The 17839-nt window shown below is 33.2% G+C and overlaps 1 protein-coding gene across 1 annotated transcript in view; it reads right to left on the reverse strand.

The window, feature by feature from the left end:
- Positions 1–11235: 11235 nt before the first annotated feature.
- Positions 11236–17839, reverse strand: part of LOC131748104 (sodium/hydrogen exchanger 2-like) — a 40092-nt gene continuing 33488 nt past the window's right edge. Inside the window, 3 exon segments of the mRNA XM_067023163.1 lie at positions 11236–11253; positions 13299–13410; positions 16719–16883. Of these exon segments, the coding sequence (XP_066879264.1) occupies positions 11236–11253; positions 13299–13410; positions 16719–16883 (295 nt within the window).

The raw sequence follows: 17839 nt of genomic DNA on the forward strand, positions 1-17839 counted from the left end.
CTTAGGATGCACGGATTCCTCAATATATGCAACTCAATCAATGTGATACACCATATTAACAAATTGAAGAATAAAAAACATATGATCTTCTCAATAGATGCAGAAAAAGCCTTTGACAAAATTCAAGACCCATTTATGATAAATACTCTCCAGAAAGTGGGCATAGAGGGAACCTACCTCAACATAATAAAGGTCATATATGACAAATATACAGCTAACACCATACTCAACTGAAAACATTTCCTCTAAGATCAGAAACAAGACAAGGATGTCCACTCTTGCCACTTTTATTCAACATAGTTTTGGAAGTCTAGCCATGGCAATCAGAGAAGAAACAGAAATAAAAGGAATTGAAACTGGAAAAGAAGAAGTTAAACTGTCTCTGCAGATGTCATGATACTATAAATAAGAAATCTTAAAGATGCTACCTCCAAACTACTAGAACTCACCAATTAATTCAGTAAAGTTGAAGGATATGAAATTAATACACAGAAATCTGTTGCATTTCAATAGACTAAGAACAAAAGATTAGAAAGAGAAATTAAAGAAACAATTCCACTTACCATCACATCAAAAAGAATAAAATACCTAGGAATAAATCTACCTAAGGAGACAGAAGACCTGTACTCCTATAACAATAAGAAGCTGATGAAAGGAATCAAAGATGACACAAAGAGATGGGAAGATATACCATGTTCTTTGATTAGAAGAGTCAACATTTTTAAAATGACTATACTACCCAAGGCAATCTACAGATTCAATGCAATCCCTGTCAAATTGCCAATGACATTTTTCACAGAACTAGAAGAAAAACTCTCAGAGTTTGTATGGAGACACAAAAGACCCCAAATAGCCAAACAATCTTGAGAAAGAATAACAGAGCTGGTGGAATCAGGCTCCCTGACTTCAGACTATGATACAAATCTACAGTCATCAAAACATTATGGTACAGGCACAAAAACAGAAATATAGCTCAATGGAGCAGGATAGAGAGCCCAGAAATAAACCCACACACCTATGGTAAATTAATCTATGACAAACGAAGTAAGAGTATACAATGGAGAAAATACATTCTCTGCAATAAATGGTGCTGGCAAAACTGGAAAGCTAAATGCAAACAAAGTGAAATTAGAACTTTCTTTAACAGCTTACACAAAAATAGATTCAAAATGAATTAAAGACCTAAATGTAAGACTGGATACTATAAAACTCTTAGAGCAAAACATAGGCAGAACACTCTTTGACATAAATTGCAGCAATACAGCAATATCTTTTTGGATCTGTCTCCTAGAGTAATGAAAACGAAAACAGAAATAACAAATGGGACGTAATTAAACTCAAAAGCTTTTACACAGCAAAGGAAACCATAAACAAGGCAAAAAGACAAGCCAAAGAATGGGAGAAAATATTTGCCAATAATTTGACAGACAAGGGATTAGTCTACAAAATATACAAACAGCTCATGCAGCTCAATATAAAAAACAAACAAACAATACAATCAAAAAATGGGCAGAACACCTAAACAGACATTTCTCCAAAGTCAACATACAGATGGTCAAGAGGCAAATAAATATATGCTCAATATCAGTAATTATTAGAGAATTGCAAGTCAAAATAATACAATGAGATAACCCCTCACACCAGTCAGAAGTGACATCAACAAAAATGTACGAACAATAAATTCTAGAGAGGGTGTAGAGGAAAGGGAACACTCCTACACTGTTCATGGGAATGTAAATTGGTATAGCCACAGTGGAGAACAGTATGTAGTTCCTTTAAACTACTAAAAATAGAGCTACTATATGATCCAGCAATCCCATTCCTGTGCATGTATCTGGAGGAAAACATAGTTTGAAGGGAAATATGCACCCCAGTGTTCATTGCAGCACTGTTTACAGTAGGCAAGACATGGAAGCAACCTACCTAAATGTCCATTGACAGATGAATAGATAAAGAAGATGTGGTACATATATACAATGAAATATTACTCAGCCATTAAAAAGAATGAAATAATGCCATTTGCAGCAAAATGGATGAACGTGGAGATTGTCATACTAAGTGAAGTATTTCAGAGAAAGTCAAATATCATATGATATTTCTTATATTTGGAACCTAAAAATAAAAGTGATACAATGAATTTATTTACAAAAGAGAAACAGACTCATAGACTTAGAGAACGAATTTATGGTTAATATCAGGGAAAGGTGGCAGGGGATGGATAGGTTGGGAGTTTAGGTTTGACATGTACACACTGTTATTTTTAAAATAGATAACCAACGAGGACCTATTGTATAGCACAGGGAACTCTGCTCAATATTCTGTAATAACCTAAATAGGAAAAGAATTTGAAAAATTATAGATACATGTATATGTATAACAGAATCAGTTTGCTGTACACCTGAAACTAACACAACATTGTTAATCAAATATATTCAAATATAAAATAAAAATTTAATAAATACTTAAATAAAATAATAAAATGCATAAACTTTAAAAAATTGATTTCTAGAAATCAAGCAAATATGAGTTAATTTTTCAGACTCTGGGTACACAGTGATAATAATAATATTAATAAAAATAATACTAATCACATTAAGATTGTATTGAGCACTGGTATATCAGACACTAAGCACTTCACATACGTTATCATATTTAATCCTCAAAACAATAACATTAGTCCAAGTAAAATTATTTTTTCCATTTTTCAGATAAATGAATTGAGATTTAAAGTATGAAAATAAATTGCCCAAACCAGTACCTGAGAGAACTGGGATTTAAATTTAAGTGATCTGAACCTAGGCTCTATGTTGTGAACTACTATTTATTATTGCCATTTAATTAACTCTTGGATCAGGAGTTGGTTCAAAAGATGCCTATTTTTCCCCTATATTCCATGGCCAGACCCAAATATGTGAATCTGCTACCATTATTTTTATGCAGTCATATAATAACTTCACTCTTGACCCCCCATCTTGGAACTAAATTATAATAGAGCTTGGTGTTCACTGTTTACATCTGCTTATGTCTGAGAATCTCAGAGTGGGCAAACCATAAACTATGGTAGTTCTATCTGTAAGACAGACTACATTTGTTGTAGGTGCTCCATCTGGGCAATATCATTCCTACTGCTCTAATACCATCTAATCCACTAAGGAAGAAACTGGACAAAAAAATGTCTCCTTGTATTCTCATTGCAACCTAAGCTTCAGTTCCATGGCAAAGGAAACAACTGACCTTTGTCCCAAGGATGGCAAGTTCATACCATGGTATATTCAGAGATATCAGATAGTTTTATAAATCAAGTCCAGCTTCAGCATGCCCAGCCGCTCACATTACTCACTCCTGGTATAGAGTGTAACCTAATAAATCAATTCATTCATGCACTAATGCATGTTTTCTTCACAGAATTTGAGCACCTACACTGAATGCATTTGAATTCTGATTCTTGGATCAGTTATCTACTTTTCCTTACTCATCAGTTTCTTCATTTATAAAACGGGCATAATGATAGTTACATCAAAGGGAATTGTGAAGATTACATGAGATAATATAAAATGTTTAAAATGGTTACTGCAGGCTTCCCTGGTGGTGCAGTGGTTGAGAATCTGCCTGCCGATACAGGGGATGTGGGTTCATGCCCCAGTCTGGGAAGATCCCACATGCTGTGGAGTGGCTGGGCCCGTGAACCATGGCCGCTGAGCCTGCGACCCATGGCCGCTGAGCCTGCACGTCCAGAGCCTGTGCTCCACAACGGGAGAGACCACAACTGTGAGAGGCCCACATACTGAAAAAAAAAAAAAAAAAGGTTACTGAATAGATAGTAAAAATTTAGTTAGTGTTACTTATCATATCAACACCACTATTATTCATTGCTACATGCTAGGCACTATTGTCAGGTGATGGAGACAGAGTGGTAAACAAGAAAATCATAGGCCACTGTTTTATGAAATTTAGAATCTAACCCACGAAGACTATGTACATTGAAGCCAATCACAAACTGCCTAACTTTTTCCCCAATTCTTACCTCCAACTAGCTGGATTACTACTTAGAAAATCCGAACCTTAGACTTCACCTCCAAGTTTTGCCACTAGCATTGTCTGGGGGACCACAGGGCTCCCTTTCTACCTATCTTCCTCCCCTATGTCCATCCTAAATTAATATGGTAGCAACAGGTAGTGTTTCTAAATAAGGAGATAGAAAATATAGCCCTATACCAAGAGTATTAATGCATTGTTTATTTGGTACCCAGATCCCAAGGCCCTGTTATATGGTCATATTTAACTCCAATATTCAAACTGAGGTCTTCCAGAACCGTATCAATAATAATTTGTGGCGAGAGTAAATCACACCTTTCACTTCCCCTGTTAAGGCCTGACTACAAAGAAGCTGTTAGAAAAAGTTCAGGTAATCCTATTTCTCGTACAGGGGAGGGAAGGTGCCAAATAAGAACTAATTAGAACAGCTAGAAGAAAGAGAAAATAACTTTATATATACCTCCTTTTGAGAGTGATTAGAGTCACTTTGAGAAAGACTTGGCTGCAGACTCTTGTGTCGGTGAATGAGGATTTCCTTTCCTTGTTCTGCTGTTCCTGTTTCTCCTGGAAGGGTATACCTGTTATATGTTGGAGACTGGTTAAAATATACAACACAGAGGTTTCAGAATTAAATTGCCAAGAATATGATTATTAATGAATAAACACAATCTATACATAAATAAAATTATTATAACTGTTAATGTGTGAAGAGCATTAGAGTTCATCAAAGAAGTTCAAGAAAATATGAGACTTCTTTTTATCCATTTTTATAAGTCTCCACTGAGCTAAGGAGTGAGGCATATTTCTCAAGGTAAAAATATTCAGAATGTCTGCAGTTAAAAGAGCTCAAAAAATGTAACAGAACAAAAAATTACATTTGACATTTAAACCATATTTATTTTATAACCATATCACATCTTTAGAGATTTCGAGTGATACTTTTGAAACTGAGTATATATTCCAATTTTGATGACAGAATTAATCACCATTAAAAAATAATGTTGATTATTTTTTCAAAAAGAAAAAAATGGAATTACAACCCACAAACTAATTAAAAACTTATTATATTTAGGTGGAAGGAAAAAGCAGTGTAGGAGGAGATAGCAATGAAAGCTAGACTTATCTGAATGTATCCTGCACTATACATTCAACTATAGAACCAAGTAAATGTTTTACATAATCTTTTAAAAATATTAAAAAGGAAAAAAAAATTGAAAACAAACTGGGTTCCAGCCAAGATGAAGTAATAGAGATCAGACTTAACCTCTCCCCTGAAACAAACAAATTAAAAAATTATAGAAAACAAGGATGTGCAAAACACTGTAAATCAAGCAATGTAGGAGATTGAAGCCAGAAAAATGGGCAACTAAAGACATAAGCCATGAAATTGTCTCAGCTAATTGCCTTGAGAGAGCCCCCATGCTCTGATGCAGGGAGAGGAAGCCTGGAATAAAATGGGTCAATTTACAATGATAAAGCAGTCCATCCTGGAGTGACATCAGCAAAGATGGCAAAATAGGAAGTCTGTAGCCATTGACCTCTACAGAAACACGGATTATTAGTTATCCACAGATGAGAATGTCCTTTGAGGGTTCAAAACTCCAGGGGAGAGGTGACAGCACTCCAGTAGAACACAAAAAAATGAGAAAAATGCATCCTAAGAGGTTAAGAAAAAAGGTTTACTTTTTTCACATTGTTCTTCCCCCAAATCAGCACAGTACGTCTAAGGATATATACAGTTTGCAATTTCTCTGTTGAGCGAAACATAAACTGAAGTGGACACTGAACTTTGCCAGCATTTGGGAAAATGCCTCTGAGGCACATTTCTGTGTTACCTCATGCAGAAGACTGAAGGAATTAGTACAGGTAGACTACCTGGGGACACCTAGAAAAAAACTAAAACGGGCAGGGGAACTCAGGAGTAAACATGCACAGATCTTAGAAGTAGCCCTGCAATCCCTGAAAGCTGAATGGCAAGATCTTGCCTCCTTCACGTAACTCGCCCCTCCCCCGATCCTCTGCCCCTCTGGCAACCACCACCTTGTTCCCTGTATCTATGACTGTTTCTATTTGCTTATGTTTGTTCATTTGTTTTGTTTTTAGATTCCACATAAAAGTGAAATAATACAGTGTTCGTCTTTCTTCATCTGTCTTATTTCTCTTAGCCTAATACCCTCTAGGTTCATCCATGTTGCCACAAATGACAAGACTTTATTCTTTTTAATGGCTGAGTAATATTCCATTATATATTCCATTGTATATACTGAGATATATATATATATATATATACACATATAATTGTATATAATGCTGCAATGAACATTGGTGTGCATATATCTTTTTGTATTAGTGTTTTTATTTTTTTTCAGATAAATACCCAGAAGTAGAATTTCTGGATCATATGGTTGTTCCATTTGTAATATTTTTTAGGAATATCCATACTGTGTTTCATAGTGGCTGCACCAATTTACAGTCCCACCATCAGTGCTCAAGGATTTCCTTTTCCCCATATCATCACCAACACTTGTTATTTGTTCTCTTTTTGATAATAGCCATTCTGACAGGTGTGAGGTGATATCTCATTGCGGTTTTGATTTAGATTTCCCAGATGATTAGTGATGTTGAGCAGCTTTTTCATGGGCCTATTGGCCATCTGTTTGTCTTTGGAAAAATGTCTATTCAGGTCCTCTGCACATTTTAAAAATTGAGTTGTTTGTTTTTATGATGCTGACTTGCACGAGTTCTTTGCATATTTTGCATATTAACCCCTTGTTAGATATATCCTTTTGTTTGGTGTAGTCCAATTTCTTTTGTTATAATCTTTTAATTTTATTCCCTTGTTGTCAGAAAAGACACTTGAAAATGAATTCCATGTTGTTAAATTTGTTGACATGTTTTTTTAATCTAGCATGTGATCTATCCTTGAGAATATTTCATGGGCACTTGAAAAGAAGCTGTAATCTGCTACTGTTGTGTGGGATGTTCTGTATATATTTGTCAGGGCCATTTGATCTATAGTATTTTTCAAGTCTGCTGTTTCATTATTGATTTTCTGTCTCAGTGGTCTGTCCATTATTGTAAATATTGAATTGAAGTTTCCTACTTTTTTTATATTGCTGTCACTCTCTCTCTTCAGGTGTGTCACTGTTTGCAATATATATGTGCTTTGATGTTGAGTACATATATATTTATAATTGTCATATCTTCTTGTTGAATTGACCCTTTTGTCACTATGTAATAAGCTTCTTTGTATCTGTGACAGTATTTTACTTAAAGTCTATATTTGCTGATATAAGTAAAACCACCCCATATCTCTTTTGGCTGAGTTGCAATATATATTTCCATCCTTCCACTTTCAGCCTATGTGTGCCCTTAAATCTAAGGTGGATTTTTTTTTAGACAACATATAGTTTGGTCTTTTTTTCTTATGCCTTCAGCCACTCTATGTCTTTTGATTGGTGAGCTTAACCCATTTATATTTAAAATAATTATTGATAGTTAAGGACTTACTATTGACATTTTGTTAATTATTTTCCATCTGCTTTGTAGTTCTCTTATTCTTCTCTTCTTCTTTTGCTGTCTTTATTTGTGGTTTGACAATTTTTTGTAGTGATATGATTTGATTCTCTTCTCTTTGTCTTTTGTGTATTTGTTATAGTATTTTTTCTTCATTGTTACCATGAAACTTGCACCAAACATCTTATAGTTATAATAGACTATTTTATGCTCATAACAACTCACCTTCAATTACCTTAAAGAGCTCTACACATTTACTCTTGTCCCCACACTCCATATTATTAATGTTAGAGTTTAATTATTTTTATATAGTGTATTCATTAACAAATTTTTGTGGTTATAGTTATTCTTAATACTCTTGTATTTTAATTTTATACTAGTAATAAAAGTGATTTACATACATCCATTACAGTATTATGATATTCTTTGTTTGTCTATGCATTTACCCTTACCAGTGAAATGTATACTTTCATATGCTTTCATTTTGCTGCTTAGTGTCTCTTCATTTCAATTTGAAGAACTCCCTTTAGCACTTCTTGTAGGGCAGGTCTGGTGGTGACAAACTCCATTAATTTTTGTTTATTTAGGAAAGGTATTTATCTCTCCTTCTGTTTTTGAAGAACAGTTTTGCCATTCACAGTATGCTTGTTTGGTCATTTTCCTTTCAATACTTTGAATACATTATCCCACTCTCTCCTGGCCTGCAAGGTTTCTGCTGAGAAAAGGTATATATTCTTATAGTGGCCCTTCTAAATTTGTGATGAGTCACTTTTCTCTTGCTACTTTCAAAATTCTCTCTTTGTCTTTTGACAATTTAATTATAATGTGTCTTATATAGATGTCTTCAGGTATAACATATTTGGGGGTTCATCTGAATCTGAATGTCCATTTATCTCTCACTATATATATATTTCAGCCATTATTTCTTTAAATAAGCTTCTATCCTTTGTCTACTTCTGGTACCCCTCTCATGCATATATTTTTTACTTGATGGCTTCTGATAAGGCCCATAGACTTCCTTCACTCTTTTTAATTATTTTTTCTTTTTGTTCCTCTGATTATGTAATTTGAAATAAACTGGCTTCAAGTTCACTAATTCTTTATTTTCCTTGAATGAATTTGATATTGAAGCTTGGCATTGAATTCTTCTCTTCAGTAATTATATTATTCAGTTCTTGGATTTCTGTGTTTTTTTTTCCCATGGTTTCTTTTCTTTGTAGAAATTTTCATTTTGTTCATGTGTTGTTTTTCCTGTGTTCTCTTTTAGTTCACTAAACTTATTTAAGATGACTATGTTTTAGTATTTGTCAGGTAGTTCATTGATCTCCATTTCTGTAGGATTGTTTGTTGGAGCTTTATTAGTTTCCTTTGGCAATATCATGTTTCCCTGATTCTTTGTGATTCTTGCATACTTGAGTTGGCATTTGAACATTTGAAGATGTGGTCACCTCTTCTGGTCTTACAGGCTGACTTCAGCAGGGCAAGATAGTTATTAGTCAGCAGAGACTTTGATTCTGAGAAATCCAGCTGGCTGTGCCCATAGGCAGGCAGTGTATTCTTCCAGGGTCTGCTAGTAGCTGAGAACTGCTGCCGGTTTCTGCAGATAGGCTGGGCCTGTTGCTAGGATCTGTGGTCAGATGTTGACTTCTAACAGCAACCTCACCTAACCACAGAAGAGTGCCACACAGACCTGCCCAAACTGGGAGGCTCCCAGTAACAGCCCAACACTGGATCACTACCAGCAGCCTTATGCAACAGTGGTACCTGTAGACTGACCCATGAAACTGTAGAGGCAAGCCAGTCAGCTGCAGCCAAATTTGGAACCAAGCCTACCACACCTGCCTGACCATGGAGCTCCACCAGTGACATCACCAAACCATGGACCCTGCCAGTTACCCCATGCAACTGTAAAGCCCAACCAGCCCCACTTGACTACAGAATCCATCCAGTAGGCTCTGCTCATCCATAATTACCTACCCATTCATGGAGCTCTGTTAGTTGCCACACCTGAGCAGGAAGCCCATCCAGCCAACTCAACTAACCCTTCACTTTTGCCTTCTGTCCCTGAGTGACAGCATAATCCTGCCAACAATGCTGACATATCATGGAGAACTGTTAGGAAAGGATAAAAGCACTCCTTTCAGGAGTATGGCTGCATGTAAATCACTTTTATTACTAGTATAAAATTAAAATACAAGAGTATTAAGAATAACTATAACCACAAAAATTTGTTAATGAATACACTATATAAAAATAATTAAACTCTAACATTAATAATATGGAGTGTGGGGACAAGAGTAAATGTGTAGAGCTCTTTAAGGTAATTGAAGGTGAGTTGTTATGAGCATAAAATAGTCTATTATAACTATAAGATGTTTGGTGCAAGTTTCATGGTAACAATGAAGAAAAAATACTATAACAAATACACAAAAGACAAAGAGAAGAGAATCAAATCATATCACTACAAAAAATTGTCAAACCACAAATAAAGACAGCAAAAGAAGAAGAGAAGAATAAGAGAACTACAAAGCAGATGGAAAATAATTAACAAAATGTCAATAGTAAGTCCTTAACTATCAATAATTATTTTAAATATAAATGGGTTAAGCTCACCAATCAAAAGACATAGAGTGGCTGAAGGCATAAGAAAAAAAGACCAAACTATATGTTGTCTAAAAAAAAATCCACCTTAGATTTAAGGGCACACATAGGCTGAAAGTGGAAGGATGGAAATATATATTGCAACTCAGCCAAAAGAGATATGGGGTGGTTTTACTTATATCAGCAAATATAGACTTTAAGTAAAATACTGTCACAGATACAAAGAAGCTTATTACATAGTGACAAAAGGGTCAATTCAACAAGAAGATATGACAATTATAAATATATATGTACTCAACATCAAAGCACATATATATTGCAAACAGTGACACACCTGAAGAGAGAGAGTGACAGCAATATAAAAAAAGTAGGAAACTTCAATTCAATATTTACAATAATGGACAGACCACTGAGACAGAAAATCAATAATGAAACAGCAGACTTGAAAAATACTATAGATCAAATGGCCCTGACAAATATATACAGAACATCCCACACAACAGTAGCAGATTACAGCTTCTTTTCAAGTGCCCATGAAATATTCTCAAGGATAGATCACATGCTAGATTAAAAAAACATGTCAACAAATTTAACAACATGGAATTCATTTTCAAGTGTCTTTTCTGACAACAAGGGAATAAAATTAAAAGATTATAACAAAAGAAATTGGACTACACCAAACAAAAGGATATATCTAACAAGGGGTTAATATGCAAAATATGCAAAGAACTCGTGCAAGTCAGCATCATAAAAACAAACAACTCAATTTTTAAAATGTGCAGAGGACCTGAATAGACATTTTTCCAAAGACAAACAGATGGCCAATAGGCCCATGAAAAAGCTGCTCAACATCACTAATCATCTGGGAAATCTAAATCAAAACCGCAATGAGATATCACCTCACACCTGTCAGAATGGCTATTATCAAAAAGAGAACAAATAACAAGTGTTGGTGATGATATGGGGAAAAGGAAATCCTTGAGCACTGATGGTGGGACTGTAAATTGGTGCAGCCACTATGAAACACAGTATGGATATTCCTAAAAAATATTACAAATGGAACAACCATATGATCCAGAAATTCTACTTCTGGGTATTTATCTGAAAAAAAATAAAAACACTAATACAAAAAGATATATGCACACCAATGTTCATTGCAGCATTATATACAATTATATGTGTATATATATATATATATATATCTCAGTATATACAATGGAATATATAATGGAATATTACTCAGCCATTAAAAAGAATAAAGTCTTGTCATTTGTGGCAACATGGATGAACCTAGAGGGTATTAGGCTAAGAGAAATAAGACAGATGAAGAAAGACGAACACTGTATTATTTCACTTTTATGTGGAATCTAAAAACAAAACAAATGAACAAACATAAGCAAATAGAAACAGTGTCATAGATACAGAGACCAAACAGTTGGTTGCCAGAGTGGAAAGGGATGGGGGGAGGAGAGAAATAGGTGAGAGAAATTAAGAGGTACAAACTTTCAGTTACAAAATAAATGTCATATGTCTGAAATATACATTGTGGGGAATATAGTCAATAGTTATTTAATATCTTTGTATGGTGATAGATGGTAACTAGACTTATAATGGTAATTATTTTGAAATGTATACACATATCGAACCACTATGTTTTGTACCAGGAACTAACAAAGTGATGTAAGTCAATTATACTTCAGAAACAAACAAACTCATAGAAAAAATGATCAGATCTGTGGTTACCAGAGATGGAGGTGGGAGGAGGGTGAATTGGATGAAGGCAGTCAAAAAGCCAGAACTTCAGTTATAAGATAAATAAGTACTAGGGATGTAATGTACAACATGATACATACATACTGCTGTACCTTATAAATAAAAGTTGCTAAGAGACTAAATCCTAAGAGTTCTCCTCAAAAGGAAAAAATATTTTTTTCTATTTTTTGATGTAGTTTCTATGTGTGATAATGGATTATTAAACCTATTGCACTAATCATTTCATGATGTACATGTCAAATCATTATGTTGTACACCTTAAACTTATTCAGTGCTGGATGTCAATTTTACCTCAATAAAACTGGAAAATGACTATACGCAGTTCTTTAAAATGAGTCTGACTTAATGAAGAATATAGACCCATTTGTTTATAACTCATTGAAAACTATAATTACTTCATACTCTAATGTAATAGGTAGTATTTAAAAATAAGAAATGCAGAGAACAAAGATGTTACATTGATATGCCAATTTGAGAAAATAATTTGGATCATGAGCAAGCTTGCGTTAAAAGAGTAATATTCATTTATTATTATTAGATGTTTATTGCTCTAATTACTTTTCAGCTTTTTCCTCAAGAGCTCAAAGTGCTTTTCATATCTATTGAGCTTTATTCTCTAAGACTCTCCACCACACAGTAGCTCTGTTATCCAGCACACTACTAAACAGAATGCTTTTGACATTTATGTTAACTGGCATTTCCATTACATTTCTTTTACAGGGTTGCAAAATGCACACAGGCAAAAAATTGTTTTAACAGCAATGACTTAAAAATATACAAATTTAAATTGGGCTGTTTCTAACCTAAAAGCCAACTTTTACATTTCAAAATGAGATTGCACATACTGATCTGCAGACAAGATTTTTTTTCATTGAATAAGGAAGAAAGATAGGATTCTAATATGCTTAGAAATTTTCAGATTTCTGAATTATTCAAGAAATATTACATACTCTCAATCTAGATGTATTAGGTCTATTTTATCATGTCTAAATTTTTTTAAATTTGGAATTCGGCAGCTCTGTAGTAACCAAAAATAATTTACTAACTAAAATACCCCATTTTTATAATATGCTAAATAGAATAGGGTTTACTGTAAAAAAAAAAGTATACTTAAAAAATGCTATTATCTATTAGGACTCTTGGACATCATGTAATGCACTGCACTGGCAATTAAATAGAAAATGTTAAAGCACTTTCCTATGAATAACAAGTTGGAATGTGACTTAAACACTGACCTGTCATTTCGTTTACCCTGCTAATATTCCTGTGATATATATGGGGGCAAGTTTCATTTGGAACTATAAAATGAAAAGAATATAGATTTATTCCATTTGTGTGACAAATAAAGTAATATGTACTGAAGAAGATCTTACCACTCCTTTGATTTTATAAAGGCTTGTGGTCAGTATTTCTTGAATATTATCCATAAGATCTTGATCCAGAGGCATTGGGGATGGGGCTGACTTGGCTGTTCCATGACTGTGGCTGCAAAAAAATGTACTGGATTTATTATATGCATGCAACACATAAATATACAAATTCCATAAATTAATTCATGAAAGATAAACTATCAATAGATGCATTATGAAGGTGGTCTGAAAGGCTAATTGAAGGTGGAGTGGAGAAGGAGGAGTGGAGAAAGGCTCATTGTAAAGAAGAAATCTGAACTTTAAGGGTAGCAAATTCAGACATTCAGGGAATTTCTACTTTTAAGTCCATTTATCTCAACAATGCGCTAAAAATATTTCAAAGGACAGTTCTCTTTTTGAGTACTAAAACTTTTATAATCCATACCTCTGTTTACTCTATATACTACTAAAAAAGTATTTATACAGTATTGATAGTACTTCTTCAAAATGGCTTTAATAAAGATATAGATTGAATACCCATTGAAATTTAAGTTAAAGTACTTATTCAATCATTATGCAAGGAAAATGGCAAAACAATTTAACTATGATGACTGAAACCAGGCATCAGAATTATGCTGTTTCATACTAGCATTTCAAATGGCTTTTGAGATTTTTCTTTTACTTTATTCATTTTAAGCATTTTAAAAGGTACAGTTCAGTAGCATTTAATATATTCACAGTTTAATGCAACCATCATCACCATCCATCATTAGAAATTTTTCATCTTCCCCAAATAAAACTGTACCCATTAAATCATAACTCCTGATTCTCACCTTCCCCTAGCCCTGGAAACCACCATTCTTCTTTCAGTCTATGAATTTACCTATTTTAGGTACCTCATATAAGTGGAATCATGCAGTATTTATCTTTTTGTAACTGGCTTATTTCACTTAGCACAATGTCTTTGAGGTTCATCCATGTTGTAGCATTGTTAAAATTTATTTCCTTTTTAAGGTTGAATAACATCCCCCATTGTATGCATATACCACATTTTGTTTATCCATTCATCAATATCCACTTAGGTCACTTCTACATTTTGCCTACTGTAAATAATGCTGCTATGAACAAGGGTGTACAAACATCTGTTCAAGTCTCTGCTTTCACAACTTTTGGGTAAATACCCAGAAGTGGAATTGCTAGATCATACAGTAATTCTATGTTTAATTTTTTTGAGGGATCACTGTATCATCTTCCATAGCAGCTGCACCATTTTACATCCCCAACAGGAATGTACAAGTATTCCAATCTCAGCACAATCTGGCCAACACTTGCTATTTTCTATTTATTTATTTATTTATTTTAAATAGCCATCCTAATGGGCATGAAGTGACTTGAGATTTTCCTATATATACAAGCCTACAACAATATTTTTATGATAATTATGCAATTAAAGCTTTAGTCTCCATCCAAATTCTGACATATTATCATTAATAAAGGCTTATAAATTCCTAAATATTTAGGATACTTCTTATCCTAATATTAATGCCAGATTTATACTATTACATCAAAGGGAAATGTCAATATTTCTGTGGTCACTTCAGACAATGATGAAAGCCAGTTTGTGTGATTTACATTAAGTGAAATTCACATTTAGGGTCCTGAATTAATCAGAATTGCTATATATATAACTCAAATATATCAAATTTATACTTAGCTCTCAACTTTGTTTTGATTACATATACCTGGCTTAATAAAAAATTACTAACATTCCTAAATAGGTCCAAAGCCTACTCTATTCAAGGATTTACAGCATAAAATTGTTACCCGTCTATCTGTCCTTCTCTGTAGCCAGTATACCCTTACTTGATACAGAAGATCCAGCTAATAGCAGAAATACTTTATAGCAGAAAATACTTCAGGAGGTCATCTGATGCAGTTCACTTTAAAAAGGCAAGTCAAAACCTCAACAATAAAAAAAAATATGTCCTAATTAATAATATTTTAAAACAAAATTATTTTGTACTATATTTTGATATCCTATTCCAGTGTTTATTTGCTAACTTATTCTTGAAAAGGCATCCCTTAATTTTAGTCAATTGTTTGGAACCCAGAGGATTCACATTCTTCAACTGTGGAGTTTGGGATTTTTTTTTTTTACCTTAAGTTCTGTTTTGCTTTTGCTTTTGAATTTCCTTTCCTGGATACCTTTACATTTTTTTTCTGGTTATAAAATTAATATATACATACACCAAAAATATATGAAAATATAAAGATAATACAAAACTCAAGTCATTACTTAGAGACAATTACAATTAACTCTTGGTGTATACATTTTTAGAATTTTTATGCACATATACAGATGGAGGTATATAAATTATATTTTCTACAAAAAATGATCATGCTATACTTTCTATTTTTCAACCTTCTTATTCTAATCAACATTGTGTCCTGGATATAGTTCCATGTCAACACATACCATATATATCTAAGGGTTGCAATAGTATTCTAGCTAATTACTATTCAACAATGGCTAAACTTTGAGGCCTTGACTTCTGAATGTAGAATAGAGAAATGAGTTATCCGCTGGTGAAATGTATTCCTGTCAAAATCAAGCACTTCCTGGTTGAGAATGATGAATCCAAGCATAAGTTAGTTAATCCTTTTGTCATAGGCTAAATACACAACTACAGTCACCTCATACCTGTTAAAACAAATTATTCTGGAAAGATTTTTTAAATTCTATAAAAATTTAATAAAAAGAACCTCCCTGCCTCAAAATCTCATGATGCAGGAAACACCAATTCCTACTCAAACACCAAATACAGTAAATAATTATTTATAGTAATATTTTCCTTCCTTTATTACTTTCCCTTTGTTATATTTTCCCTTTCCAAGATCTCTCTACAATTGTCTCCTAACAATTGTCTGAAGACTTACATCAAGGAAAACTCCAAATTATATTTTTGTCTATTGACTTTCCCCAGCAAAATAATAATAAAAAAACTAAATACATTTTAATACTCAGTTCAGTCCTTAATCAACAAAAGCTATTGATAAATTATTTTACCTAACATGAGTCTTTAAATAAAATAAAAATACAAATGTACTTCTTGGAAGATAGATAACTTTTTTAAACTTTTAGAAACTAAAGTTTCATAGAGTTTATTTAAGTTTCATAGACAGAGTTTATTTCATTACGCTTTGTTCACCACTGTATGCTAAACAATGCAGCCTGTGGTACTCAAAGAAATGTTCTCCATTTTATCTAAGTTTTTCTTCATATTTTCCCAGGAGGTGATGCAAGGAAAGATAACTGTGCTTGAAAGGGAAGGGACTTTAAATAATTCTGTAATTTTTGTGTGATATCTCATTAAACAAATGAAGACACACAAACATGCACAAACACATGGGTGTATACACACACACACACACACACACACTTACAGAAAAGATGCACTAGATGGTGTGTATATTAACTGGCCGGCTTCTGCTAGTTCAATGGCATGTTTTCTTTCAAGCTTTTCATAAAGAAGCACAATGCTTGATTTGAGCTGGTCATATTCTCTGAGCAAAATCTTCTGCAGATACTTGCTGTTGAAATACTCCAGTCTGTTCAAGAAGCATATAAGATAAAAAATTACTGTCATTTTATTCAGCATTTTATACACTAGCTAGATGGTCCCAGAACTGGTTCACCAACTGCCTATTCTAAATGTGCTTTGTTTAAATGGAAAAAAAATAATCTATGGTGTAAAAAGAAAATAACGTAAGAAATTTTTACTTAATTTCAAATATGTCTTTATTAGGAAATTGATGTTTTAGGTTTATCCCATTAATGTCAACCAAGCCAAGGGAAACACAGACTATGAAGATAAAACCTTTGCACCAAAGACAGAAATATTGGCCAAGTAGGGTCTATATTTCAGCGAAGGTCATTGAAGGAAGAGGGCTTATATAGTTCATTTCAATGAATGGGAAAAAAATAGAACAACTGTGTTAAATGTTTACTTAGGGAATCTGAATTTAAACTCACACAGTAAACTCACAAAATGAAAAATAAATCATGTTAAACCACAGTTTCACAACACCTGAGTGAAAATGTTCAACTAAATATAAATTTATGGTCAATAAGTTCATATTTTTAAAAACATGCACCATAATCTTGAATAATTTCCTGAGGTCTACTTCTTTTTCAAATTTTTACATATTAAAAGGCACTTTTTCTGCACTCTTATTCTATAAAAACAGAAAAATTGGAAACACTCATAATGCCTAACAATAAAAATAGTTAATTAAGTGCATTACAATTCCTTCATGTCAGGAAATATTTTAAAACCATTTAAAATGATTTTCATTAAGAGTTTTAAGAATTTGTCAAAATGTGTGTAACTATTCTAAGTGAAAAAGAAAAGCAAAATTATATATATGGTATGAGCATAATAATAAAAATAATAAGCATAGGAAAAAAGACTGGGAAGTATACCAAGTGATTGTTACTTAAGAATAAGATGATATTTTCTACTTTTCTGCATTTTTAACATTTAAAACAACAAATCATATTTTAC

This window comes from Kogia breviceps, chromosome X (genome assembly GCF_026419965.1).
Source record: "Kogia breviceps isolate mKogBre1 chromosome X, mKogBre1 haplotype 1, whole genome shotgun sequence".
NCBI lineage: Eukaryota > Metazoa > Chordata > Mammalia > Artiodactyla > Physeteridae > Kogia > Kogia breviceps.